The sequence below is a fragment of the Mesoplodon mirus genome, assembly GCF_964341445.2.
Source record: "Mesoplodon mirus genome assembly, chromosome: 4".
Taxonomy (NCBI): Eukaryota; Metazoa; Chordata; class Mammalia; order Artiodactyla; family Ziphiidae; genus Mesoplodon; species Mesoplodon mirus.
This window is the reverse complement of record NC_138979.1, coordinates 57205315-57232525: the sequence shown is the minus strand read 5'-3', so window position 1 is coordinate 57232525 and position 27211 is coordinate 57205315. Positions and strand designations below refer to the sequence as shown.

The 27211-nt window shown below is 49.7% G+C and overlaps 1 protein-coding gene across 1 annotated transcript in view; it reads right to left on the bottom strand.

The window, feature by feature from the left end:
* SMAD3 (SMAD family member 3) overlaps positions 1 to 26768 on the bottom strand; it is a 120933-nt gene extending 94165 nt beyond the window's left edge. Inside the window, exon 1 of the mRNA XM_082619127.1 lies at positions 25994 to 26768. Coding sequence (XP_082475253.1) covers positions 25994 to 26199 — 206 coding nt within the window. The 5' untranslated portion in view covers positions 26200 to 26768. The remainder of the gene's footprint in view (positions 1 to 25993) is intronic.
* Between the last annotated feature and the right edge of the window lie 443 nt (positions 26769 to 27211).

Below are 27211 nucleotides of genomic sequence, written 5' to 3'. Positions count from 1 at the left end.
CTTCAGCTATCTGGGCCTTGGTTACTTCTTGTAAGACTCCCTCCTCGGTAAGGTTGCTGGGAGGATTGAAAGAGAAAGATGTGTGGAAGATCCCTGGCTTGGTGCCTTCCTACAGGTCACTGTTAGAACAAGGATGCACCCAGATGCCTGCCTTCGCTGGACAAAGCACCTCCTGCTTTGGGAGTAGAGTACGAGGTTTATGGAGGTGGCAAGGCTGGCAAAGGGCCCCGGTGGAGGTGTGGACCCTAAAGCTTTATATTCAAGGGGTCCACTAAGGTTCAAGGCCGATTTCACATCCATCATCCCACCTGATCTGCACCATGGTCAGTGAGGGGGGACATTTTACAAATATGAAAAGTGCAGCTCAGACAAGTGACTCGCCCAAGAAGACACAGCCAGCACGGGAAACCAGGGGTCCTGGCCTGAGACCAGGGTCCTTTCCACAGCACCAAATGGCCAGACAAGAAAGAGTGACAAGATAGTGGTAATCACAGAGTCAGGTCAGCACCACTAATAAAAACGGGGTGGGGAGGGGAAACTTGATTACAGATATGGAACTCTCAGTCCAACATTCCTATTGCCTTAAAGCTCACTTTCAACCTCCTAAGTGTTCACCATTAACTTTTAGACTACACCCCTCAGGTGCTGGCACCAGGGCCAATTTCCTAAGGCCCAGAAGTGGGCTGCCATTGCCACATTTCCTTCCCCAAAGCTCCAGAAGACCCAACATATAGGGAACATCATGCCCATTATATTTCATTTAATCCTCATAATACCACCACTGGTATGAACTGATATTTTTAGCTGTTGAACAAAATAGAAAAGAATCACCCAGGGAAGTTAAGGGCAGGGAGAAGGCTTGACCCTAGAGGTGTACAGCCCTGGAGTCTTGGGCCTTTTCTTCCACACCACACTTCCCTCTATAAAGACCCCTGACCAGCAGTACCCTTAGTATCCTGTCCCCACCTTTAGTGAGGTGGAGGATCACCTGTAACAGTGGTTCTCAAATTTTAATGTGTGTCGGCATCCTCCAGAGGAAACACAGACTTCTACTGGGCCATGCCCCCAGGGGTTCTGAGTAGGAAGGTCTGGGGTAAGGCCTGATACTCTAACAAGTTCCTGGGTGATGTTGATACTTGCTGGTTGGGGACCACAATTTGAGAACTGCTGATTTATCATCAATTTAAGCACTCTCCCAATGGTTAGGTTAACACTGGTACATCTACTTGAAATAATGTGTAATTAAGAAGACCATGTGGAGACACAAGGAAATGCTTATGACAATGTCAAATTAGAACAGGAGGCTGGCACCCTAGGCTGGTCCAGGTGCTGGGTGTCCTCTAATCCCTTCCTCATCTTCCTGTCCTCTGCTCTGTATCCACAGGGCTGACTCCTGACTTTCTAGGCCTCATGTCAGGGAGCTACTGGGGGGTTTGGACAATAGCAGGAACTTGTGGAAGGTGGGAGGAAAGGAGCGGCCAGGGCATTTCTCTCCTCTCTCCCTTTCTGCCTTGGGTGGGCATTTCTAATAGAAGCAGCTGCATCTGCTCTACACAGGCCCACCACTGACCCTGACCCTGGGCTCTGGTCACACCACCTCTTCCCTTGGTCCCGCCAGCCTATAGGCAGCAGTGACCTCCTGCCACTAAGCTCTGGGTCACCTCGTCTTTCCATGTCTGGCTTCTCAGCTTCTTTATCACCTGTGTAAGGAAGGCCTATATTAAATTCCCTTTGTGGTAAATACTTGATGGTGTTCCTGCTTTCCTGTTTAGACTTAACTAACATACTCTGATTATAGCTACACAAAAATGCTTATGCCAATGGACAACTCTAGAAGATAACATGAAAAGTTAAAAGAGGTAACAATATGAAGATTGTCTTCCAAGAATGTGAGAAGAGTGTCAGTTATTTATTATCAATTACTAATATTTAAAACTGGTACCAAGCACATGGTTGAAGAGAAAACAAGGTGAGTCTTGATAAGGAAAAGGTTGGGGAGCCAGGAGTCCAAGACAACAAATGTAAGGGGACCAATCTCTGTACCTTCATTTCTAAAAACACCTTCTTTTGCAGAAACCATGGCCACAGCCACAATGATACTAGCAGTTCCCCCTGAAAGTACCTGTGGTTATCTGAGGGCAAGTGACTCACTTGTTAAAGAGGTCACATATCAGTTATCACCGCAATGTTGGCCTCCGGACAGGGCGGGTCACACTGGGCAACACCCCAAACCACCTTCAGCCCTCACTACCATGGAGGCAGCTCCATCTCACGTCAGGCTCTGACCTGGGACCGATCTGAGCAATCCCTCTGAAGTAGCCAAGGGCCCGGGGACTGCTGGGAGAGCAGGAATAATGAAAGAGGACGTTCAGAAATTCAGAGGATTCTGTTCAGCCACATCCACCAAGCACCATGGCAGCAACGTGTGTGTGTGCCTGGGGTGCCAGGGTGAGGAAGGGAGATCTTATTTTCCCACCACTTGTAGGGTTTCTCTCTCCCAAAGGGCACAATTAAAATCAAAAGCAGGACTCCACAACACCAGATGGTAACAATATAAGAAATTATGCTGGATTCCTGCACTGAGCTCAAAGCTGAACACTGCAGCAGATAATCAAACGCTCAAGTGGAGAAGGAGGTTCTTGGCCTTGGACCAAACACAGTTTGGTGGTCTGTTTATAATATTTTAGCCTGACAACACTGCACAAAATGGACCACGAGGCTCACCACTGTAATGGGTTACTTTCAACCCCAAGCCAAAGATGATTTAAAGCCCTAGGGAAATGGGGGTGGGGAATGCAGCAGAGAGAAGCATCAAGGGCTTTACGAGAAATGTACGTCTACTCTCCAAAACTCTGAGTGGAACATTTCAGCGTCAGAACCATGCTTACCATCGAGCATTCTTGGAAAACCAGGATGGTTCACATCAGGCAAGCATCAAGAAGTGTTTACCGCTCCGCCCCGTCCTCCCACCCGTTCTCCTCTCCCTAAGAACCTGACATCAAAGGCCTTACACTTTCATCCCTGGGTGCTGGCTGACTCCACTTCATAAGAAAACTAACTACTCGGGGACAGGGCTATTGGCCAGGGTGTGAACTAACAAGAAAAGCTACCCCGGGTTCAGGCAAAGCACAAGCAAACAAAACACCCAGGCGGGGGGATCAAGAGACCTGCTCGAACTCTAGCTTTGCCGCACATTCACTGTGACCTTGGGCAAGTCCCTGTTCCTCTCAGGGCCTCAGTTTCCATCTGTTGAAGGGGTTGGACTAGATAACCTATCAAGTCACTTCTGACCCAGGGAGTACCTAGTGTGTATGACCCAGACTGTGGCAGGGCCCCCACGCTTCTGAAGGACAGAGTGAGTACCCTCAAGCTGAGGTTCAAAGTGTTGCAAGTGTCCCCAGAGCCCACAGCTACTAAGTCACAGAGTTGGGATTTTCAGCAAGATCTGTCAGACTCCAGGTCTTCCTACTACCCCAGGAGAGGCGCCCTGCTCTGAAGTGCTGTCTTCCTTGCACACGCCCTGCCAAGGCGGCCTCGCGGTAGTGTGAGCCGAGCAGGGTGGACCCCGATTCCAGCCACTCCCAAGCAGCCTGTCCCCACTCCCTCGGGATAGCCCTTCGCTCGACCTGGCTGTGCCTCCGCCTCACACTTGGGGGTCCAGACTTCCACTCAGGGCAGGGCATCCACAGTCAGGCCCTCCAGGGGAGGGTCAGGTCAGGAACCATGTCCCTGTGCGGCTTCGGAGGCAAGAACAGCGAAACTCAACGCCTCCAGCTGCTGGTTTCACCACCCCCTGCTCCACTGGACTCTCACTTCCCCATCCAGCTGGTGCTACCCCCTTCCCACTGGGCTGCTGACCAGCTGGGGGCCTTGGGCTGAGTCACTCAGCATCTCCAGGGCTCCCTTTGCTCATCTGGACTAGCATCTACTTCCAGAGACTGTCACAGAGATGAAATAAAATCAGGTAGGTGACAGCACTTTGTAAACTGTAAAATACAGTACATAAAAGGTCATGGTGGTGTCTCCCCTTCCCAGTGACAGCGGCTGGAAAAGAGTCTGTTATCATCAGAGGGATATACCGAGAACCCTCGCGAGCACACACACCTCGTGCATTTATTTTTGAGGCCACTCGGTGCCATCAAAGAACGACCCCGTCGAAGAACTGGAGGAAGGGCCTCTGTCCCTGCTTTTCCACTAACACAGAGACTGTCCCCGTCACAAGTGAGTTGGGTTTTTTGGGGGGGGGTTTTTTTGACCTTGACAAGTTTATTAACTTAAGTTTTCTAATCTGCACACAAACATTCACAGATATAAAGGACCCAGCCCAATGCAATGCTCACAGCAGGGTATAAGGTACTAGCTCTCTCTTGGTCAATGGCTGCAAAAACAGGACATAAGGGATTCTTCAGAAGCCAGCCTTAAATCCACTCACTGTGATTTGAGATCTGGATTTAAGAAATGAAGATCCAGTAAAATCTGAAGACTACGAGATAGGGGTGAGACCACTTCCCTGCCTCCCCCAGGGCTGCTGTGAAGATAGGACCATGGGAAAGCGCTCTGCAAACCCTCAAGTATGCTCCACATCCCCTCCCCACCCCGCCCACAGGAGGGGGCAGATGAAGGTCACAGACAGGAGGACATTTGGCTGCTTTTCCGGCTATTCAGAATCACCAAGAGGCTCACAGGGAGAAGAAAGTGGGGGAAAGGACAGTGCATTGAAAAAGCAGCCAGGGAGCAATGGTCGTCAGGCAGGCAGAGCTGACCGGGAAGGGGTGTGTGGTTTTCAGGGTGTCTCTCTCATCTCTCTGGGGGCTCCTAATCTGGTGTCTTCAGAAGTACAAAAACAAAACAAAAGCAGCCATTTCCCCCAGCCAAAAAAAAAAAAAAAAAATCCTACCTTGCAAGAGAAAGCTGTTGGCTGTGCTCACACTCAAGACTGTTTGCTGTGTGTCAAATGTTCTCCTGGGGTCTCCTGGGAGCTCTGCGCGGCCAGGTGCTGAGGGTCCCTGAGGAAGGGCCTGCCCTTCTTGGTTCACTGGACTCTCTCTGTCCGGAGAAAAGGTCACCCCGACAGAGGTCTGAGCAGCCCTGTCCACACGGCGTGCTCCCAGGTGCTGACGGACGCCAGGTGTGAACCGCTGCGGGAGCTGCTCCCTCAGTTCATTGAGGGGGATTCTGAAACAGCCTTCCTAGCTGCGCCCAACTAGAAGGTGTGAAAAAGCAGCAAAACACCGCCTGTGTTTCCTTCATTCGCGCCTGCCCCCGCGATGCAGCCCGACAGCTCTGCCTGCTCTCCGCTCCTCCACGGATGTTCACCCGCACCGATACATTTCACCTGGCCTCCACCCACGTGTTTCCGCAGTGGGCTTCCCCAGCCCCCGCCTGCCCCTCCGCCTTCCACCCCCGCCGACAGGTAAAGCAAAGAACAGGGGGATCCAGCAAGCCTACCGGGCGAGGCTGTTCTCACTTAGCAACAGCTGAGCCTCGTGTGTGCCCAGCCTCCAAGCCACAGTCTCAGAGAATTAGTTCCAGGTTTGGGGCTCTGGGCACTTCTGATTTCCAGAGCAGAGGCATCAACATGGGCAAATGGGGAACAGAGAAAACAAACCCCAGACCAGAATTACATATAGATGATGCCTCCCGCGATAAAGGCGGTAACAGGGGAGGAACTAATAAATGCATATCCCCTCCCACCTCGAACTCCAGGTCTGTTTTTATTCTTCTAGATGAGCTCCAGCAATCACCGCTGAGCCGTCAATCAGCTGGGCCAGAGGAACTCTAAGAACTCTGATCGAAACCATGGCTTCCCAAGGGCCTGGCTTTCTCCCCGCCCCCCCTTTTCAGGCAGAGCTGGCATCACAGCAAAAACAATTTCAAAGCACAGAGACCATAAACGCCAAATTAAAAGGTAAAGTAAAAAGGAAAGAGATGTTTACTGGAAACTTAAGTTCCACTGCCCAGAAAATATAGGTCTTTTTTTAAACACACATACACCAACACACACATATATATAAGGCCTCTGCCGCCCACCTCGAGAAATATGTACTTTGCTCTATATATGGCTTTCTTATCTGCCCCTGATTATGCTCAGCTTGTGACCGTGAAGCCTGAAATAATTACCCACAGAGAAATAATAGCCTTGGCCACAGTCAGGGCCTAACAAAGCCAGTCCTGCATTTACCGATGATCACACAACTCGCTCACAGGACAAACTTGAGTTCGCTGATGCACAGATAATCATTCCCATGCATACCTGAAATGCAGCCACCGCTGAGAGGGTGCCAGGTGGCTACTGGAACCAAGAACAATCATCTTACATGATATTTCTGGGTCCAGAAAGAAAAGGCTTTCGAGCTGAAACTACGCAGGAAATTAAGGTGGGCAGATGGTAATCATCAAAGCAGAAGGCTGGCAAAGACCACCCCTCACAGGAGAAGGAAAAAGCTAGAGGAAAATTGACTCCTGAAAGCAGAGAATTTTGATGGGAGCAAGAACAGAAAGTCGTTCCTACTAGCAATGGGGTGCAGTGTGTCTCCCTTTCACTAGCTCAGGTCCACATCCCTTGATGCATTTGTCCCGTCCCACCCATTCCACGGCCCCTCCTTCTGAACCCCTGGGTACTCACCATGTGCCCACAGCACAGAAGACCTTCATACTATCCCACACTTGTGGATTCAAACCCCAAGTCAGACCGTAAGCTCTCTGAGGGCAGAGGTCGTATCTGCCATTTCTCTGAGTGCCTTGCTTCATAAACATTTAGTGACTGACGGATTCCTCATTTGTCTGAGAAATAACAACCTCCATCTGGCATCTGTGTCTACACTCACATCTCAAACCCTGTCACTGTAAAAGCTCCTCGACCCTGCTCCCCATCTGCGAGGCCCTTCAGGGCTAATCAATACTGACAAGTTCTCCTCCCTCCTGAAGCTCATTTCACACCCATTAAGTAGTCACCTTCACAATCCCACCACCATCACAATACGCCCTCCCCTTTGCCTGAAAAGATATTAGAATTGAGCTGTCCTTTCCCATGAATGTTTAATCTGGACAGCTGTGTCCCCTCAGATTGCTTTGGCTGTAGGGATGGAGTCCCTGCAGGGAACCATGAACAACTAACTGGGCATAAACGGAAGTGTTTCGATGCTATGGCTGATGAGGGTGGTAGGATCCTCTCAACCAAGGGCAGGGACACTCACCAAGGCACAGGAAACAGCGTAGCACATACTTTCACAGCCCCTCGCATCCACCAGGGCATCGCCAAGGATCTGACACTAAGGTATGCCAGCGCTGGCTGAGGCCTCTGACTTAGCTTCATGAAAAAAGCGCTGCTGCGTGTTATGGTCTGTTTAATCCACTCCTGCTCCACCCCTGCCCTGGCTCCACCCCCCCACTTAGTACTCTGAGTTTCCCAAGCAGAAATAAACCAACTACAGATGGTTCTACTCCTTCAGAGATGTTTGAGAAACCACTGACCCAGAGACAGGAGAAAACTGGGGATCCAAATCTCAGGGCAACTACTCACCATCAATAGCTGTGATTACCAAATCAACATGCTTCTAGAATCTAGAACTTTTTTTCTCTCTGTGTACGGGTGCTTTTTTTTTTTTTTTAAAACCAACCACTATCACTTTTCCCCTAAAAGAGATGCCCAGAACACTGAACCACAGCTTTACTTAAGATCTAGGGCTGTTGATTCTCAATGCTGGCCACACCCCAGAATCACCTGGATAACTTAAAAAATACTGATTCCCAGGCCCCGCCTGTAGAAATTCTGAATTGGTCTGAGGTGTGGTCTGAGTATCCGAATTTTTATAAGTAACCAAGGTTGAGAACCTTCCATGGTGAGCCCGACCACCAAATGTGGTCATTAGGAAGCAGAAGTCCCAGCTGCCACAGCTCACCCCGCACCTCAAAGCTCTTTCCATCCTGTCTTCAACTGCGGGCCCCAATCTCCAGCCCCCAGAGTGATTGTACACTGATCCTGAAACTATCCGAATGAGTAACAGAGTCGGTCATTTCTTTGAATGCAAGCTCCAGAATTAGAATGTTTAAGGTGCAGAAACATTAAAATCCTGCTAAGCCAACGCCTTTGGTTTGTCAAGGAGGAAACCAGGGGCCGGGGTAGCAAAGTGACTCACCCAAGGTCACGAAGCTGGTTCACAATGCGGCAGGCCTAGAAACGGGGTCTTCCACCTCTTGTTCTCTCTCCTGCACACCACCCAGGAGCCCCTGGGGTGAAAGACTCCCGAAAAAAGCAGGGTCACAGGAATGGCCACTGTTTACTTCTTGTGTGCTTTCAGTGGCCAGCCTCTCATTACTTCATCTCTAGAAGGCTCTGTCTCCTGACTGGCCTTAAAACAGCTGAGGACGAAGATGGTTCTTCTCTTTAAAGATTCCTGAGCATGCTGGTCAAATCATAATCCTCAAAGAATATACTTGCTGGCTGGCTGGGGTTCATGGAAAAAGCCATTAGCGAAAAGAGTCTACCCCAGTTTTGAAAGAGCACCCTGTTGAGCTGCGGGTGTGAACAGCCTGAAAGCCAGCTGTGGATTCTGGTTTCTTGTGGATAAGAGAGAATTGATTGCTGGTTTCAAAATCTCTAACCAACCTGTGAACACGTTTCCCTTCCTTCCTGTATTTTTACAGCACCACGGCTGCAACGCAGCTGGTCCCAGAAGCACAGGAAGCCTGTGCTTTGGGCTAAATGAGAATTCCTCTTTGCCTGAAGGCTGATTTCCCCTAGCCCGGGAATAGGGAATAGAAGCCTGGCAGCTCCAGGCAGGATATGTATGACCGTCCAAATCCACAGGCCATTTACACCTCCTGGACCACAGTGTCTGGCAGTACTGCCACCACCAACGACAACCGAAGATGCTCAGTAAGTATCTGGTGAGTTAAACCATGACTAGAATAGAATTAAATAAGGAATGGGCTGCCTCTGAAGGTAGAGAATCAGATGAAAAATTACATTTGCCTCCCAGGAAAATATATGCATCGAGAAAAGAGTGAAAGCCAGAAGTCAAGGAAGAGAGGGCAGAAAGGTGTCATGAAGTATTAGAGCTGATACAGACCTCTGAGGTTCTCTCTTGGAGCTTGTCATTTTCTAGATGCAAAGACCAATACCCAGAGAAGCCAAGCTGACCTTCCTGAAGTCAGAAAGCCAAGCTCCACCAAAGAGTGGCCAAGGGCCCTCAGCCTCATCAGAGAAACGGGATGCCAAGGTTCCTTCGTGTTCACGTGTGTCTGTTCTCTGACTGATTCAACACTTCACTGACCCTGGGGGCTCCGATAATGATGAAGATGAAGACTAGCGTCGGTCGTGGAAGGAGGATAGAAAGAAGTGGCCCATGTTCAATTCCAGGCATTGCTGGGATGTTCAGATGTGGACGCCCAGAGGACAGCTGAAGCTGAGGGTCTCTAGCTGTGCAGAACTACAGATCTGGAAGTCAACCCCCCAGTGAAACCCAGAGAGAGGAGAAGCACTTGAGCTGCAATTCTGAACTGTGACACCCAGCTGGGTAGAACGAGCTCCAGCATGTGGTTTGATTTTCTCGTCACTGAAGTTAAGGCTGATAGACAAAAAATAAAAATAAAAAACACAGTGGTCAAAAGGTGACATTCAAAAAGATTGTTGGATCAAAGTCCCTTTGTGAGTACTGTTATTTCACCCTTCTCTGAACGGTAACCACTTCCCACATGAGCCCCAGTAAGGCAACCATGCAGCCCACAAGAGAGGTAGAAATATGACCACACTTCCCTCTTATAAACAGGTGATGGTAAACATCTGAGACCACTCGTCCACAGCCGCGGTTAAACAAAGGGTCGGGGGACACCCTGGAATAGCTGTCAGGGCCTCCATCTCCCCACATACTAACTCTCCCTCTGAGTGGGGACCTTGGGCCATTAACTTCAGAACTCAAGCTGGTCAAACAGAACCAGCCTCACCCTGAAACCACTTCATTGGGTTTCATGGCCAGGCTCACGGGGCCACTCCTCCTGGAGACTCAAGAATTTTCAAGGAAAGTAGCTGCTTTGGTGCCCGGCCTCACTCTGTGAGGGCCTCATGCAGAGGGCAGGAGGGCAACACATCACGTGTGCGCTGAAGTGTGCAATCCCCCCACTCCTACCTCCTGGATCCCCTGTAGCCATAGAGTCTCCTTTTTTTTTTAATAAGAAAAGCCAAAACTGCAACTTTTTCAATCAAGCAAGAAAAACAGGCAAACCTGAAACAAACATCTTTAATTAGCTTTGAGATGTTTCCCAGGAGGGCTCCTGAGTTAGCCCAGCTCCTAGATCAATAGGAAAATAGGGGCCCATGAGGCCCTGGGACAGGCTCTGTTTCCTCTGAATTGGAATGAAAACGCATTTGCAGACCTGAAGTCAGTTATTAGCTGACTGTGACAGGAAGACTCCAGGGTATTCCATGTCTGCAGAATGTTCCATCAGAAAATGACCCCAAAATTCTATAAACTGGCCAGCAGTTTGTTTTTAACCACCAAACATTTATAGAATTCTTATTTCTTCATCTATATGCTTTCAGAGAAAGTTTCCAGCAGCTTCAAAGCCAGTGAAACGCACAAAGACATTAAACATGCAATTAAATTTCACAGGGTTTCAAAGCTAAAATACCACAAGAACCTTTAGAAAATTTCCCCTGGGGGTAGGAGGCGCTTAGCTCTGTACCCTGCCCCCACTCCATACTAAAGGGCAAATTTTTAATCTTCATTTTGTCAACAGGAAAACAAGACTGGTAGTGGGGTGGAAACAGAAATCCGAACTTCTTGAAAGACCTGGCTTAGGTGGGAAAATATGTCGTCCTCAGGCACAGCGTTCAGAGGCCCTGATGGTCCCCCTCGGTGAGTCTCACTTCCATTTGTCCCCCTGAGCCCCAATTTCACACCTGTTCCTAAGCTGCCCCACAGCAGACTGCTACAACCCACGTGGTTGGATATTCTGAACACAAATAATGGTCTCTCCATCTTGACTGTAAGCTCCCTGAGGGCAAGATCTGGTCCCTGATTGGTTTACCAACATAACCTCTGAAATCAGCAAGACATAAGTATTCAGGAGTCTATTCAGAGAAGAAGGAAAACAGTAATCAACAAGTATTAATTGACATGTACTAAGTGCCTAGCAGGTACTGGTGAGCCAAAGAAATAGTCTGGATCTTTGACATCAAAAGGCTTATTACAATCCATTATTTCTGCCACGACTGCAATGTGACAAAATACTGGCCAGTGAGATATCAGGAGGCTTCTGGGAAAGATTTCCTTCCTGGATTAAGAGGCCCCCATGAGAAGCAGCCTTTTCTGCCGCTAGATGCAACCGTGTAGAGACAGTAACTCTTGGAGCAGCTGTGGCCGTCACTGGATCATGAGGGCTGAAGATGGCAGGGCAGAAAGATGGAAGGCTCCCAAGTCCTTGCTGGTGCCTGAAACCTCCCTGCCTCCAGACTTCTTAGGGGAGATAATAAGCCCTCACACTGGTGAAGATGTCAGTTGGGTTTCAGGTTGCTTGTAGCCCAAAGCATCCTAATACAGTGAGTCTGGCCCCTGATCCAGAGTATGGGATGGATCAGAGAGGGAAGGAGCGAACTGGCTTACTGCAGTATCTAGGCCTGAGAAACCGAGGGCCTCCACTAAGGAGGAGAGGGTGGCAATGGTGAGAGCTGGAACTCAAAAGATACAAAAGCACAGTCCAGCCTTACCCACAAGATGGCCTAGTCATCTCCATGAAGCCCGGGGCCCAGTTCCCACGCTGACTCTCCGATGAACTGGAACATAAATAATTAATATTCCCTGCCCATACTCACCCACACACATGCCTCCTTGTGACTCTGGGGTTAAAAAAAAAAAAAAGGAAATGCATCTTGTTCTATTTATAAGACACAGCACAGCCACAGAGGATGACGACCAGAGCCGTATCAGCTGAAGTTCTCCAAGCAAGTGCCAAGTTTGGTTTGAATTTACACTTCACTTTTCTCAGCCTGTAACCAGTCCTCTTTGTCACTCCAGCTGCTCTCCTTGGAGTTCATCAGACAGGGCCTGGCCCACGGCAAACAGTTTTGGTTGCAGACTATAGAGAACTCAAGTCCCTCTCCAGACTTCCAACAGATGATTTGGGGCAAGAGGGGAAGCATGAGGCTTGGCCGATCGCAGAAACCAGTCCCATGAACGTGGGGCAGGAGTGAAGCAGTGCAAAGCCTTTCCATGCTCTCTATGGAGTTCCACTGACAGAGGGGGTTATTTAGGGCCACATGCCCTGGCGCACATTCCAAGCATTTACCAGCATCAAAGAGAGAAAAAAGGCATGCTTGCTGTTATTTTTAATTCCTTCCTCAATGCCTTCCAAAACTCTTCGCAGAAGGTTTATCCACTACACCCCCACCAGCTCCCAGCCACTAGTATCTTTGAGGCCTCAGCGAAAATGGAGCAGGGGGGCAGGAGAGGTCAGATCACAGAAGAAGACTCTGCTCCTGGACATTAAATCCCATCTCAGCTGCACTGCACCTAAGGGCATCTCCTGGGTTCCGAAGGGACATGGCCTGATAAGGATGCAGATGTTCTAGAGCCAGGTGAACACCCTACCACCCCCTCACTGCCACCCTCACGTCCCCCCCACCTCCACCTCCCACTTCTCCCCCTTCCCTTCAGAGTGGCCATCAGCAGAGCCAAAGGTTCCCCAACTCCTACTGCAGCTAAGTAAGCTCTGGTGCTAACTTGACTATGTTAGATCACCTCTAAGGTCTCATCCCGTTTTAAATTATGTTGCCAACTTGCTGAATGATCTTAGGCAAGTCCCCTCACTCGGAATAGCAGTAGATAATCCAGACAGTCCCTGACACTTTAGCAGTGGCAGAGAAAGCTGCTGATGTAATCCTCCCGGTTTCCTTGGTCAGGTATCATGATCACGGGCACAGAGGCAGGGTGACTTAGAACAACTCTTTATCCAGGTTTGCCTGGACAGTCCAGGTTGATGCCCATTTTCTGGCCATCACTAAAGACAGCACTGCCCTTTTACACTCTTAGAAGTGTCCTGGTTTAATAAATTATATAGTCACCCCTGATTCTAGAAGGGGCAAAGCTTCAGAGGCAAATCCAGCTCCATCTCTTATCATGAGACCTACAGCAACTTTCCTAAGCAAGTTCATGGATTTTGTTGTGAGGATGAAAACAGCAGCCCATTCTTGGGGAGCCTTGGGGCAGGCAACTGGGTGTCAGGAACCAGACCTGAATTCAGATTCCTGTTCTGCTGCTGACCCCTCAGCCTCCTCTTTTTTTGCATTTTAACTTCAAACCGTTTTTATTTATTTATTTATAGCTGCATTGGTTCTTTGCTGCTGTACGCAGGCTTTCTCTAGTTGCGGCGAGTGGGGACTACTCTTCGTTGCGGTGCACGGGCTTCTCATTGCGGTGGCTTCTCTTGTTGCAGAGCACGGACTCTAGGCGTGCGGGCTTCAGTAGTTGTGGCATGTGGGCTCTAGTGCGCAGGCTCAGTAGTTGTGGCGCACGGGCTTAGTTGCTCTGCAGCACGTAGGATCTTCCCAGACCAGGGCTCGAACCCGTGTCCCCTGCATTGGCAGGCGGATTCTTAACCACTGCACCACCAGGGAAGCCCCTGCTTCCTCTTCTATAAACATGGATTACTCACCCTTCCCAGAAGATGGGTAAAGAAGACCAACCAGTTGATCAATGGCCCACCTTGGTGTCTGGCATATAGTCAACACCCAGTCCACGCTGCATGTGCCAGGATCACTCCCAGGTGAGAGGGCTCAGGTGATCAGCCACAGGTCAGCACAGCTGACCCAAATCCTCAGACAAGGCCACGAGCACCAACTCACCTAAGCTTCTGGAACCAGACCCTGCAGCACGCACACCCTGAGTTCATATTCCTATTGAATTTGTGCATCATTAATGATTTTCTCTAAGGTGGCGGTGAAAATCTGGGTGTGAACTTGGAAGCCTTAACTCCATCTCTGTCAGGAAGGGCTTTTAGCAATACTATAGAGTTGTGCTTCATAAAGAAATAATGAGTGACTCTGCATAATATTTTACAGTCTGCAAAGAACTTTTAATGCATAGCTCATCTAAATAAACAACTGCAATCATCCTACCAAGGGAGGCAAGGTTTTTCCCATTTTACTGCTGAGGAAAGGGAAGCTCAAAGAAATCAGGTGATTGGTCTGTGGTCACCAAAGCAGGAAAGGGGAGAGCAGGGATTTGAACTTGGGTCTTCTGAATGTAAGCCCAGAATGCTCCACTGCAGTAGGCTGCCCCTTCAGCAGCAGGCCTCTTATCAGGGTTCTCAAAAATGGTCCATGAACTAGAATCAGTCAGTGGACACAAAACTTTTATCTTCTAAAAACCTATTAACTTCAATTAACAACAAAAAAAAAGCTGACTCTAAACAGATGAGGTAAATTGTATGCAATCTCTCAGTGGTCACCAAAATTTCTGCTTGCTCTCAGTGATAAAATATATGAACTTAAACTATTTTACTCTCTTATTAAGGAATATAATCTGTTTTTAATACATGATAGCATCATGATAGCATTCGATGAGTCTGCAGTAGAGAATTTAGGTATTTTTGCTGATTGCAGTGTGGTCTGGAATTGGAAAGCTTGGCCTAGGCGATCATCAATGAAGACACTTAAAACACTGACCAGAGATATTCTACACAAAGACACCGTACCAGGCACAGAGAAGACCAGGGAGAGGCCAGGATCTGATGTTGAGGCCTCTGATGGAGCCCAGCGACACCCTGCTTAATTTCCCAAGGAATCCATGTCAAGAGGCTGGCATGACTCACTGGCTAATTACCTGAACACTTGGGCTCCCCCAGCCCTCCTGGCTGTACAACTTGTCTTCTCTCCTGACAGCCAACAAAACACTATTTTCACCCTGGTCCAGACATAGCCTAAAGCTGTCCACATGGTGGTGTAAGGGATTATGACTCTGACCGGGATAACTCAGGCAGAAAACCTGCTCTTACCAGCCTCGGGGTGGGGGAGGAATGCGAATAGAATGGTGGCTTCAGCCACACCACTCCCCTACTTAAAAATCTCCTGGGTGCTTATGGGGCAAGGTCCAAACGCCAAGTTTGGCCAACTGAAGCCCTTGGCAACATCCTTCTCCCGACCCTCTCTGGCCACTCCCTCTTCCACGTTCTGGCCACCCTGCCCCACACACCAGGCCCTTCCACGCTCTGTCTGGCCAGTGCTCCATGCAGCCTTCCCCTCACTCCCACACTCCTATCTACCCTTGAAAGTCCCGCCGGAATATCACTTCTTCTGTGAAGTCTTCTGGGTCCCCCAGAAAAGAGCTGCTCTTTCTCTGCGCTCCCAAATACCTCTTTGTTCAGCCTTTGCTAGACTGTCTTTCCCATGAGCCCACCGTAACTGTGGTCACCGTGTCCCTTTTTGCCTCTGCGCAGTTCAGTGACAGGACTTTATCTCTGCATCTCTGTATCTCCTGAGGCCCAGCACAAAGTCAGTGCCCAATAAATGGATCCAACAACCAAATGCACTACAGTGGTTGGGCTCTTTGCTCCACCTTTCAGATGGGCAGCTGCCATATGTATCACCTTCTCCCTGATCTGCATTTAATTCACTCTGATCTGTGTTCAAGGTGAGGGAAATCAATCCCTATAGAAGTACCCACAATCCTGCCCATATAATGGTGCCACCTGAGCGGGGCCCCAGTTGTGGCTACATAACTGAGAGGAGGGTGCTAAAAACAGGCCTGCCTCACCATCAATGGGTCCCAGAGTAAGAGGACCTATGAAGGCCCACATAGGATAGGTCATATTTAAATTTAAAAGACAGAAATCACGATAACAGACTGATAGATAGAATATGTTCTGTCATATTGACAAATACCTTGATACAACCTGGGAGGCCACGTTTGAATTCAGAGTTCTCTGACCCCTTGGTTTTACAATGGGATGTGGACACTCAGGGAGAGCTGGCCACCCCCAGCATCACCCCACACTTAGAGAGGCTTCATGTACACCCATGCAGACACCCCAAATCTGAATTCCATCCAATCCCTCCATCTCCCGGCCCTGCCCACCTTGTCAGCCTGGGGCCCACGGGTGCACACACGGTCCACGGCCAACGCAGTCTGCCCTTCCTTAGGCAGATGGACCTGCAGGCAGGCTTGAGACCATGTGGGCAGGGAACTGAAGGGTCGGGACCCAGCATCCTGTCTGGAAGGAGGAAGTGCAGACTCTACGTGGGCCATCCCTGGGCCCTACAGCTCTGCCCCATGGAAAGGACCACATCCAGAAGGATGTCCAAAGCATGGCCCGCTCAGTGTGAGTGCCCTCTGGCCCACCTCGAGGAGCAGCCAACGGTACCGCCATCCACATCTGGGTTATTTTGGAGCTGTGAGCTTCTGGCACCGAACATTCTCACCTGACAACCAAGCCAACTGGTGAGGTGGTACTTGGAGCTGGAACTGCTTTCCAACCAGGCCTCAGAAACACCAGCAACCATAAACATCATGCACTTCCACACAAGGAAGGGCAGGCTATCGGTGACAAGCCTGTGAGTCACGGTGTTTCTTCTTCAGGATCTTATACCCCCCACCCCAGGAGCACTGATTCATCAAAGTTTATTTTCAATACTATTATTTTTAGTCAAAAAAAAACAATTTTTAAAATGATGATGGAGGAGGGGAGAACCACCGAAGAATATGAATTCTCTTTCGATAGCCTTCCAAGCCATAAACCAACAAGTGGTGTGACTGTGGCCGCTTGGTGCGCACCTGCTAGAGGAAGGTCCTCTCACTACATCAACCAATGTTCTCCAAACAGCGAGCCCTGAGAACAAGTGTGTTGGGGGTGGGGGGGCCCTTACTGGAATCTACTGACACTAGCAGTCAGATTTCCCCCTTGAAAGGAAAAAATGAGTGTTTACTAAGCACCTACTATGTGCTGTGAGCCACAAGTATCAGTCAAGTACTTGCTCTCTCTTATCTCATTTGCGTTGACTTACAGGAGGTAAGTGGGCCCATGCCCATTATACAGATGAGGCAAATGGAGCTTAATCAATGGAAGCAGATGTCCTCAAGGCTGTCACATAGCCAGTAACTGGCCAACTCAAACTCCAGTCTGTCAGACTCCAGGGCCCTTTGTTCTCCCTTGATGACTCTGCTCTTCCAGCCCACCCACACCCCCCACTCCTGCTCCCCAAGCAATATTTTAAGACTCTCTTTGGGTAGAGATAAATGGCTACACAAAACGTTTAAAGAGGTAGCAAAACAAGCTCACTCACCCTGCCCTTCCAGGCACACAGAAAAATAAGGCTCACCTCAAGTCTGAATTCCATGAGGATGCAAGAAAGTTTACAATGGGGCACATATGAAGCAAAAGGAAAAAACCCAACTTCCATCACCAGTGCCTGCTTTCAGCCACTTGTAACTACTCAAAAAGTCCCTTCTGGGTCCATTACTCCACATTTGGGCTTAGCCCAGAGGTGATTTTTTAAGGAAAAAATGCCTTTTGGCATTTTTGAGCTGTGACAGCGTAAAAACAGACCTTTAAAAAACACACACCCAAAAAGCATTACTATTTTCAAAAGTCCAGTCTCAAAGGAAAAAACAAAACAAAACGGTGACACCTCAGAGCTACAAATTGGCCTGGCGGTCTGTGATGCAAGAGTTAGCAGGGAAAGCCACCAGACTGATAACGCTGTAGGTTTCAAAGGCAAACCTTGACCCAGGGTTTCTTAAACAACCCCCTAGTCCTAACTCCCAGCAAAGCTGTCAGGAGAAAAACTTGCCAGATGTAATCAGGGAGAGCCATGTGATACAGAAAAAGTACTATTTCAGGGGAAACTCACTTTTCATTTCCTAGCTGGGGTTTCAACTTGTAACCTCCAGGCCGCCCCACAAGAGGCGCACGCTTACACAATCGAGTACAGCCTTTCTTTATATAGATGCTTGAAAATAAATAAAGGAAGCTTCCTGGGTAAACCCTGACATATGAGCAAACATTTTCCACAGGTATCCTCTATAATGCCTACCTCTCACATTTAACCATTTTTAGGCAATTGTGGTCATTAGTTTAAGTAAACTTCCTGCTCTGAGAATAGCCAAAAATAGCAACAAAAGAAGAAAAATTGCTCACTGCATCTCAAGGCACACAGCCTTCACTTTGTTACCCTCGTATTCAGTTATTTTTATATTCCTTTGTAGTTATATTTCACTGATTTAGACTCACAGGGCAAGGGAGAGGCAAGGAGGGCAGAGGGGGAAAACAACCAAAATTAAAGGCTGAATTATAGTTTTATTACTTTCAACTATAGAAATTCATAGGGCCTGAGAATATTAATCATTAAGAAAGATCTGTGATTCAATGATCAACCGGATGCATGCAAAGGGGAGCTTCTAAAATGCTTGCATGAAAACCACTTTAGAGTTAGAAAGATCCTCTGATAGAGCTTATTTAGCCCATTTTCCAGTTGAGAACATCTGAGGCCCAGAGATGGTAAGTGAATTGGCCCAGGTGACACAGCTAATTAGAAACAGAGCTTAAGTCTAGAACCTACTCAGGTCTGTTGACTCCTGCCTCCAAAATGACTCCCAAAAGTTTGTTTATGACTGATTTTTCTCTGACCACATTTATGGGGAGAAAAGGCCTGCTACACAAACTTCAGCCTAGTCCAGCATTAGCCAAACTTCTTAATTAATAGGCTTCTACAGTGTTTTCGTTTTAAACCAAGTCTCTCTGTCAAAACATTCTGTAGCAGTGTGCCATGGTGGCAGGCTGCTGTTTACAGCAGAGGCCTCAGATAATCACTGCAGACAGTGTGACTTGTGCTCTAGATTTGTTATTTCTAAAACTGTTAATTAAGTCAAAACGAAGAATAATGTTACACACACACACACACACACACACACACACACACCCTCATCAGGACTCAATAAACTGCAGAGCTTGGGGGATTTGGTTCTCTGGCATTAAGAAAACAGTATTTACAAGTTAACCAGAGTGAACACATACATGATTATTACAATTCCAAAGGACTCATGTTGAGCAGCCAGTGGACCAGAGGCTACAGGAGGGCAGAATCAGGCATCTGCCTCATTCACTGGTGGGGCCCTGCTACCTGGAGCAGGTTTTGGCACCCAGTAGGTTCACTGAAGGAAAGCATAAACATGAATTGGACAAGTTCTCTCGAATCTTTGTTCTAAAACCTGGAATACAGTAAAATTAGAAACCAGACTTCTGCAGGGTGGGTTTAATATGGCAATTTCCAACCATTTCCAGGAACCACTGCACTTGAAGATGAGGAGACTGAAGTGGTCAACAGATGATGCCCAGCCCTCCTGGGGAAGAGCTAGTCCCATCTAGCACTGCACGGGACATTCGTGTCTGCAAAAGGCTGGTAAGTCTCCCAGGCCCCTTCACCGGCAGCCTTTCTAGGCAGTTCCCTTCCCAGCAGACTGGTACCACCAGACATAGATTTGGGGAAGGGGGCACGGTGGATTTTGGTTTTTTTAAATATGTCAATACATCAAAGGAGACAAGGACAAAGTTAATTAGGACTATTCATGAGCCTTGTTGATTGAGAAAGCTGCATTCCACTTTAGAGAGCTTAAAGGAGGCTGGGGAAGGGGTGAATAAAGAAGGTGGGAGAATAGGTAAAGGAATAAAGTTGGACTTCAAGTTTTAAAGCAAGCGCTGCTTGCAACATAGATGGACCTAGAGATTAATCAGACTAAGTGAAGTAAAGCCAGACAAAGACAAATGTCATATGATATCGCTTATATCTAAGAAAAAAAAAAGATACAAATGAACTTATATACAAAACAGAAATAGATCCACAGACATAGAAAACAAACTTATGGTTACCAAAGGGGAAAGGGGGTTGGGGGAAGGGACAAGTTAGGAGTTTGGGATTAACATACACACTACTGTATATAAAATAGATAACCAACAAGGACCTACAGTATAGCAGAGAGAACTATAGTCAATATTTTGTAATAATCTATAAGGGAAAAGAATCTGAAGAAGAATATATATATATGTTATATATAACTGAATCACTGTGCTGTACACCTGAAACTAACACAACATTGTAAACCAACTATACTTCAATAAAAATAAATAAATAAATGAAGCAAGCACTACTTGGTTCTATTCATAAAGGAGCTCATGCAGAGACACGGCTGTATTGTGCATCCAATGGCATTTAGAAACCTCCCAATAAGTTAACAAGTGAAAATTAATAATTGCTCAGTCCATTAAATCGTGTTAATTTTATTTCCATTATAATAATACAGCAATTACAAATTTACACTATTGAACCAATATTTATTTTTCAAACTAATTTTAATTGGATTGCTGATGTGATAAGCTCAAGCCACATTCTCTCAATGCCATCAACTGCTTGCATTTCTCATCAGAAGGAAATGACTAGGGCCTCCCTGGTGGCGCAGTGGTTGAGAGTCCGCCTGCCGATGCAGGGGATACGGGTTCGTGCCCCGGTCTGGGAGGATCCCATATGCCGCGGAGCGGCTGGGCCCGTGAGCCATGGCCGCTGAGCCTGTGCGTCCGGAGCCTGTGCTCCGCAACGGGAGAGGCCACAACAGTGAGAGGCCCGCGTACAGCAAAAAAAAAAAAAAAAAAAAAAAAAAAAAAGGAAGGAAATGACTACTGTATTCATTGACTTTTTCTATTATTAGAATTGTCATTTGACACTTTACATCCTTGCAAAGACTTCTTAAAATACATTATTAAAAGCTCTTATGTCCATATAGAAACTCAGGTTTATAGGATTTATTTTCAGCAAGTGTTAACCAGAGAAATGAAAAGCTAGGTCACACCAAAAATCTGAAATTCTGAGGATCCACCATCACCTCCAAGTTGTCCATTTCTTATCGACGTGGTCTGTTATATTCTGAGCTAATATATCTAAAGTCACTGTTTCCACCAAGTAAACCTGAATTTCAGGTTTGCAATACTAATTACTCTTTACTTCAAAGCAAGGACACTTTACAGTGGCATCAAATACTGAACACAAGTCACTAGTCACTAGTTTGGTGCGAGCTAGGAGGTAACAAATTCATAGCAGTGCTCCGTTTAGGGAGAGAAGGAAGATAAAGAAGATAAAGACACCCTCATTCTTGTAGGCAACAATCATCATGAACCCAAAAGTTCGTATGATCGTACTACAGTCCAGAAACGTCCTTTGGATAATAACTCCTGTCCTCTTGGTTTTCCACCTCACAGGGACTCCTCCCTCCTCTCCCCACCTCCTCCCACAGAATTAATGGTCTGTCCCCCTCATCCCTGGGCATTTTGTACATCCCTTGGCTGCAGCTCATGGCCTATATTTTGGGCAAGTCTGTCTCCCACTCTAGATAGGGAGCCCCTTGAGAATAGGCACCCTGCCCTGCTCATCATAGTAGGTATTTAATAAATAACTGAATAATTTAGTCAATGAATGAATGATACACATAGAGGTCTAAACATAACACATCTGTCAAACTCTCTGGTTTACAAAACACTTCCACAGGCTTTACCTCCTCCTGATTTTACAGGTGCCGGCACGAAGGCTCTGAGACATTAAGTGAACTGCTAAATCCATCCAGGTATTAAAATGGCAAGATACAGGACCTGAATTCTGTGCTTTTTCTGGAGAAAACAGATGGCTGTCATTATTTTGTTTTCTAACACAGTGACCTCTATAATATTTAAAAAACACATCATAATCCCCCCTGCCCCCCAAAAATATCACTCCATTCTAGAGCTCATATTTCTTCTGATGGCTGGGAATAAGAAAGAAATAGACACTCAATGTCCTATTGCTGTTTCCCTTACTGAAGTGTAAGCTCCTCACAGGCAAGGACCATCTCCAATTTATCTCTGCATCCTCCTCCACTTCCTGGAATACTGACTCAGACATGGGAGGGGCCAACACCTATCAATGAATCCACAAAATCCAATCCTGTAACATTCGATGAGGAAGTGTGAGCAACGGGCTGTCTGCAACATGCACTGGCCCACACATTCAACTCCTGGGTGCAAGCAGCAAGTTCCAAGGTTCCAAATGTCAAGGGAACGTCGAGTGGCTCCTAGGTTCAGCCATACCTCTGAGCCAGCCCCATGGTCAGCTACCCGGTGTCCTGCAGAGCCCTCCTCATCCCAGCCCTTGTGCGGAGCTCCCTTAATCAAGGTTAACAAGAGAAAGGAGAGGATGGGTGCAAGCAAGTGAGCTTGCTTCCAACGGGCCACAGAAGAATGGTGCTCTGAGCAGCAGCTGAGAGAAGAGGGAGGACAGGAGACGCTGAGATGGAGACGGTATTAAAGACGCCCCTCCTGCACCCTCGGTCTGTCCCCAGAAGCCTGAGAAAGGAGTGTTAGAGATGGGGATCATTTCCCTTTCTCCCCAGGGTGAGAGCAGCCTGGCAAAGTCCAGGTAGATAACAGGAGGAGGCTGCACCGAAAGAACAGAGGCACAGAAAGGGAGGAGAGGGTGTGTGTCAGACCTGGGGTCTGGCTTAATTCTCCTACTTTCCTCTGGACCTGGTGCTCCGACACAAGAAAGCCCAAATTTCCCTCCAAACAAACCAGGCCTAAGTTTGGTCCAGCTCTCAACAAGTGGGCCAAGTCATGGGTCCCATTGGTTGAAACACAAGTTATCAGTGTCCATCAGAACAGTCTTTTTTTTTTCTTTTTTTTTTGCGGTACGTGGGCCTCTCACTGTTGTGGCCTCTCCCGTTGCGGAGCACAGGCTCCAGATGCGCAGGCTCAGCGGCCATGGCTCACGGGCCCAGCTGCTCCGCGGCATGTGGGATCTTCCCGGACTGGGGCACGAACCCGTGTCCCCTGCATCCGCAGGTGGACTCTCAACCACTGCGCCACCAGGGAAGCCCAGAACAGTCATTTTTAAGTGCACCTGGCTCCTTATCACTGACATAACCTACACACACCTTCTCTACCTCTCGGTGGCAAATGCTATAACTCCATTCTTATACACTGGCCAGGAAGATACCTGCAGCTGTACTCAGGTACTCAACTAGGTGACAAATAGGATGCTGTTACACAACTTGCCAAAGTTCTACCCATCCTGCCAGACCTCAGAGTACCCTGATAGCCCCTCTGTTGGTGTATCTAAATCAGGTTCTTACCACTGCCTTGGCACCGGTCTCTTTGACATTCTTGACACCAGTAAGCCTGTACCACTCCAGCTCTCCTGATCACTGAGATAGGTTAGAGCCGGGGTAACAGAAGCAAGCGTGTGGTCTGGGGGGGCCCTAGTATCCAGCTCTAATTGCCACATGGCACTGTTGCTGCTCAAGATTTCGTATTAGCCAAAACAGGCTTGCTAAAATCTCCTTAGACTGAGGGCTCCTTACACCCCAAGGTCCAGACCTCGCAGAGTATTTTTAAGTACCCAGTGCCCCACCCCACACACCCTGTGGGATAACTAGGTCCAACATTTCCTCTTGTCGACTTTCCAAAGCCCTAGTTATAAAAGGCAGTGAGGACAGAACAGACAATTTGACAAGCAACCCCACAGCCTACAGGGCTGAGACACACCGATATCACCAGCGTGAGGCCAGCTCGCTACCTCCCCAAGACGTGGCCTTTAGTTCTCTGCCCACGACCAAAAACAGCAGTAGCTGTTGCCAAGGGAGACAAGGTGACCCAGAGGCGTGGGCACAAAATCCAGGGATGGAAATCCACGTCTGGATCCACCCAAGCAACTGGGTTTCCCTAACTGAAAAAGATGGAAAAAAATCTGCCTTAGCATTAGGTCCTTGCCAAGCAGGTAGAAGATGGCCCAGTCCTAACAGAGTCATGAGAAGGCCAAGTTAACCTGAACTCTCAGAGACACCCCAAGTGTTCATATGCCTCAGGCTGCGCAGGACTTTGGAAAAGGAAAAGGCAGGCCATAGCTATGCTTCCCCAGAGGGCAAACTCCTACCTTGCCAGGCCTCTCCTCCAGGCTGTCACCAGCCCAAAGACTGAACACTGGCAACCTTTACCAACAAAGATCCATGGGACCCAATCCCCCTAGTTAACACTGCTCTAGCCGTCAGCAAAGAATGTATTCAGAACCTTCAAAGGGAAGAGTAGCCTGGGCCAGCAGAAGGAGCACATTTGGTCAGAACTGCATGTTTACTATGCCAAGCCCTTTTCACCTCTCTCCTCCAAAGATTTCTCAACATTAAAGGTGGGATAAATCTTAGGCCTAATTACCTGATCTATTCTCCAGGAGTTTCTTTTTCTTGATCTCATAAAAGCATGTGAAAGTCCTTTGTAAACTGTGAAACACTTTACACAGCTGCTCCTTTTATAATTGATAGCTTTTTTTTTTTCCCTGTTTTAAAACATAAAGCACTTGTCCTCAATGTACCCAGGCAGGTAAGAAGGCAGGTTTTGCAAAGCCTTCCCCAGGCTGGAGAAGTATGACATTCATTCACCCTACTCCTCACCCTTCACCCAAAGGAATACAGAAGAATGAAGAACTAGGGCTGGGACCAGGACCTGGGCTCACTGACCATCACTTCACACCACCTCCTCTGAAGTCAATTCTGGCTCCCGATCACACACCCAGAGCACACTTCCCAGACAGCACACTGCCTTCCCTCCCGCTTTATTGACTGGATCCACCCAGTTTTGAAAAAAATTATTATTTTTCAAGTCAGCACTCCCACCATATGTGGCATTTATTTCCAGAGGAGGCCTGGGTTCCCGTGGACAGATGTTGCTTTGTGCCTGCCTGACACGGATGGCAGCCCTTGTACAGCTGCCCCAAGCAGGTGGCCAAGGATGGAGTCTACTCCTGGCCCAGCAGCAAGGATGACAATTTCTGTGGGGCTCTGGCCTTGCGGACCCTCTACTCATTGCTCTGCAGCCTGGAACCCCAAGAACATCCCCTACTCACACAGACACACAAACTCTGTCTTGGTTCAGAATAAGACTTTTAAAGGGGGCTGAGAGGGAGAGACAGGAGGCTAAGGTGCCCCCCCAAGACACCCCAATTCCCAGCCTGGCACACCTCAGCTAAGAGAAGGCCGTGGGGAGTGAAGTCACTGACCCCTTCTACCAGCCATCTGTGAGCTCCCGCCTGACCTAGCTGGCGCGAAGTGGAGGATAAAGGAGGTCCAGACAGATGGCAAAGCGCTTTGGGAAGGAGGGCTCTGTAGGAATGCGAGGGCCGATGCGAGGCCCACTTTGGGGTGCGTTTTGTTATCTCAGCTCTGAGCCCCGTCCTTTGGGCATCCACCCGCAATCTCAGACTGAAAGGTGGGCAAAAAACAGTCAGGGGAGGCGGGGGAGAGGACCCCACTCTCTGCCACTTAACTCTCTCATCTGAAAGCCAGAGCCCTGCACTGCAACTAAAAGTGCGTGTGTGCGGAGGGGGCGGGAGACTGGCACAACCGAATCTAAAAATACTCGATAAAAATGCTAATCCCGAAGGCAAAGAGAGAATGAAGAAGGAATCTGTCAATCACGAGGCTCCCGCTCCTCACCCACAGCCCCAGCTGTACGGACTGCATTCCTGTCGAGGAGGAAAGAAGTAGGGGGACAGGAATGAAGAAAAGAAAGGGAGACACACCACCACCTCCACGAGCGCGGGCCGCGGGGGCGGGAGGCGGCGGCGGAGGAGGGGCTCCGGCCAGCAGAGCTGAACAAAGCGGGCCTCAAGTTCTAGCCCGCAGCTCCCCGGGATGGGGGCGGCGGATTCCTGCAGCACCCCCTTTCCCGGAGGTGAAAAGCGAATGCGAGGTCTAGGAGCGCGAGTGCCGCGTGGAAGCCCCAGGCTCTGAATCTTTGCAAATCTAGAGAAGGTTTTGTTTGGGGTCCCCCCCCAACCCCCTTCCTGCCCGCGTTCCCACCCCCCTTATGCGCGCGCCGGCGCGCGCGCGCACACACACACACACACACGCTATCCCTCCCGCTCCTATCCCACCAGGCCGGCCTCGCCGCGCCACGGGGCTGGGCGGGCGCGCCCCAGCGTCCCTCGGGCCCCCACCTGGGGATGGTGATGCACTTGGTGTTGACGTTCTGCGTGGTGATGGCCTTCTCCAGCTCGTCCAGCTGCCCCGTCTTCTTGAGCTTCTTGACCAAACTCTTGACCGCCTTCTCGCACCACTTCTCCTCCTGCCCGTTCTGCTCGCCCTTCTTCCAGCCCAGCAGGCGCTTCACGATCGGGGGGGTGAAGGGCAGGATGGACGACATGGCTGGGGAGGGCGCGCGGACGGCGAGGAGCGCCCCCGGCGGGGCTGGGCGCGGCGGGACGCCGGGGGCGCAGCGGGGTGCTCGGCCGGGGAAGGCAGCGGCCGCCCAAACTTCGTCTCAACTCTCGGCGAACTTGCCGGTGCTCCCGGCCGGGCCGCGGCGCTGCAGCCGGCGGGGCTCGGCGCGCGGCCCTGCGCCCCGGGCGGCTCCCACGGCGGGGAGAAGGGCGGAGGGGCGGCGGGCGGGCAGGCAGCAGAGGCGCGGGATCGGGAAGGCCCCGGACGCGGGGCGGAGACGGCGGCCGCGGGGCTCGGAGTGGCAGAAGAAAGTTTGGGTTTCCGCACGGGGTGGCTGTTTGGGTGCCGCCTCCAGGAAGGAAAGTCCAACTCCCAGCCAAACTTTGCTCGCCTCGCTCGCTTTGATGCGCAGATCCCTCCGCCTCGGTAGCCTCGCCTCCCCGCTGCCCTCCTCCTTCCCGGCTCGCTCGCTCGCTCGCTGGGCCGGCCCCGGGTTTGCGCCGCGCTCCCGCTCCCGCCCGCTGCCAGTCTGTGTTTCATGCAAATCCGCGTGCAGCCTCCTTTCCAAGCGCTGTCACCGCCCCCTTGCCGCCGGGGCTCCCCGCCTTCTCCCCCGCGCCCTGCCGCCTCCTCCCGCGGGCGCCCTGCCCGCCCCCCGCCTCCGGGAGGGCGCCCGGCCTTCCCCCGCCCGGAGCGGAGCACGCCCACGTGGGCGTCCGGGGACAGCGGCGGCCCGGGCTGGAGCGCGCAGGACCCCGCGCGGCCCCGACCTGAAGTCCGGCGGGCGCCAGGAGGAAGTCGTGGGAAAGGAGCGGCGAGAGGGGCCCCAGGCTGGAGGGCCGGGCTCGGGCCGTGGCGTCTGCTCTCGGAGCCCACACTCAGGAAGCTCAGTTGGAGTGGCGGGCCCGAGAGGGTTAGACTCGCACGAACGAGCGCCGGCCGGCCGCAGGCTGTCGGTGCACCCCCGGGAGGACCCCGGTCCGAGAGAGGGCGCG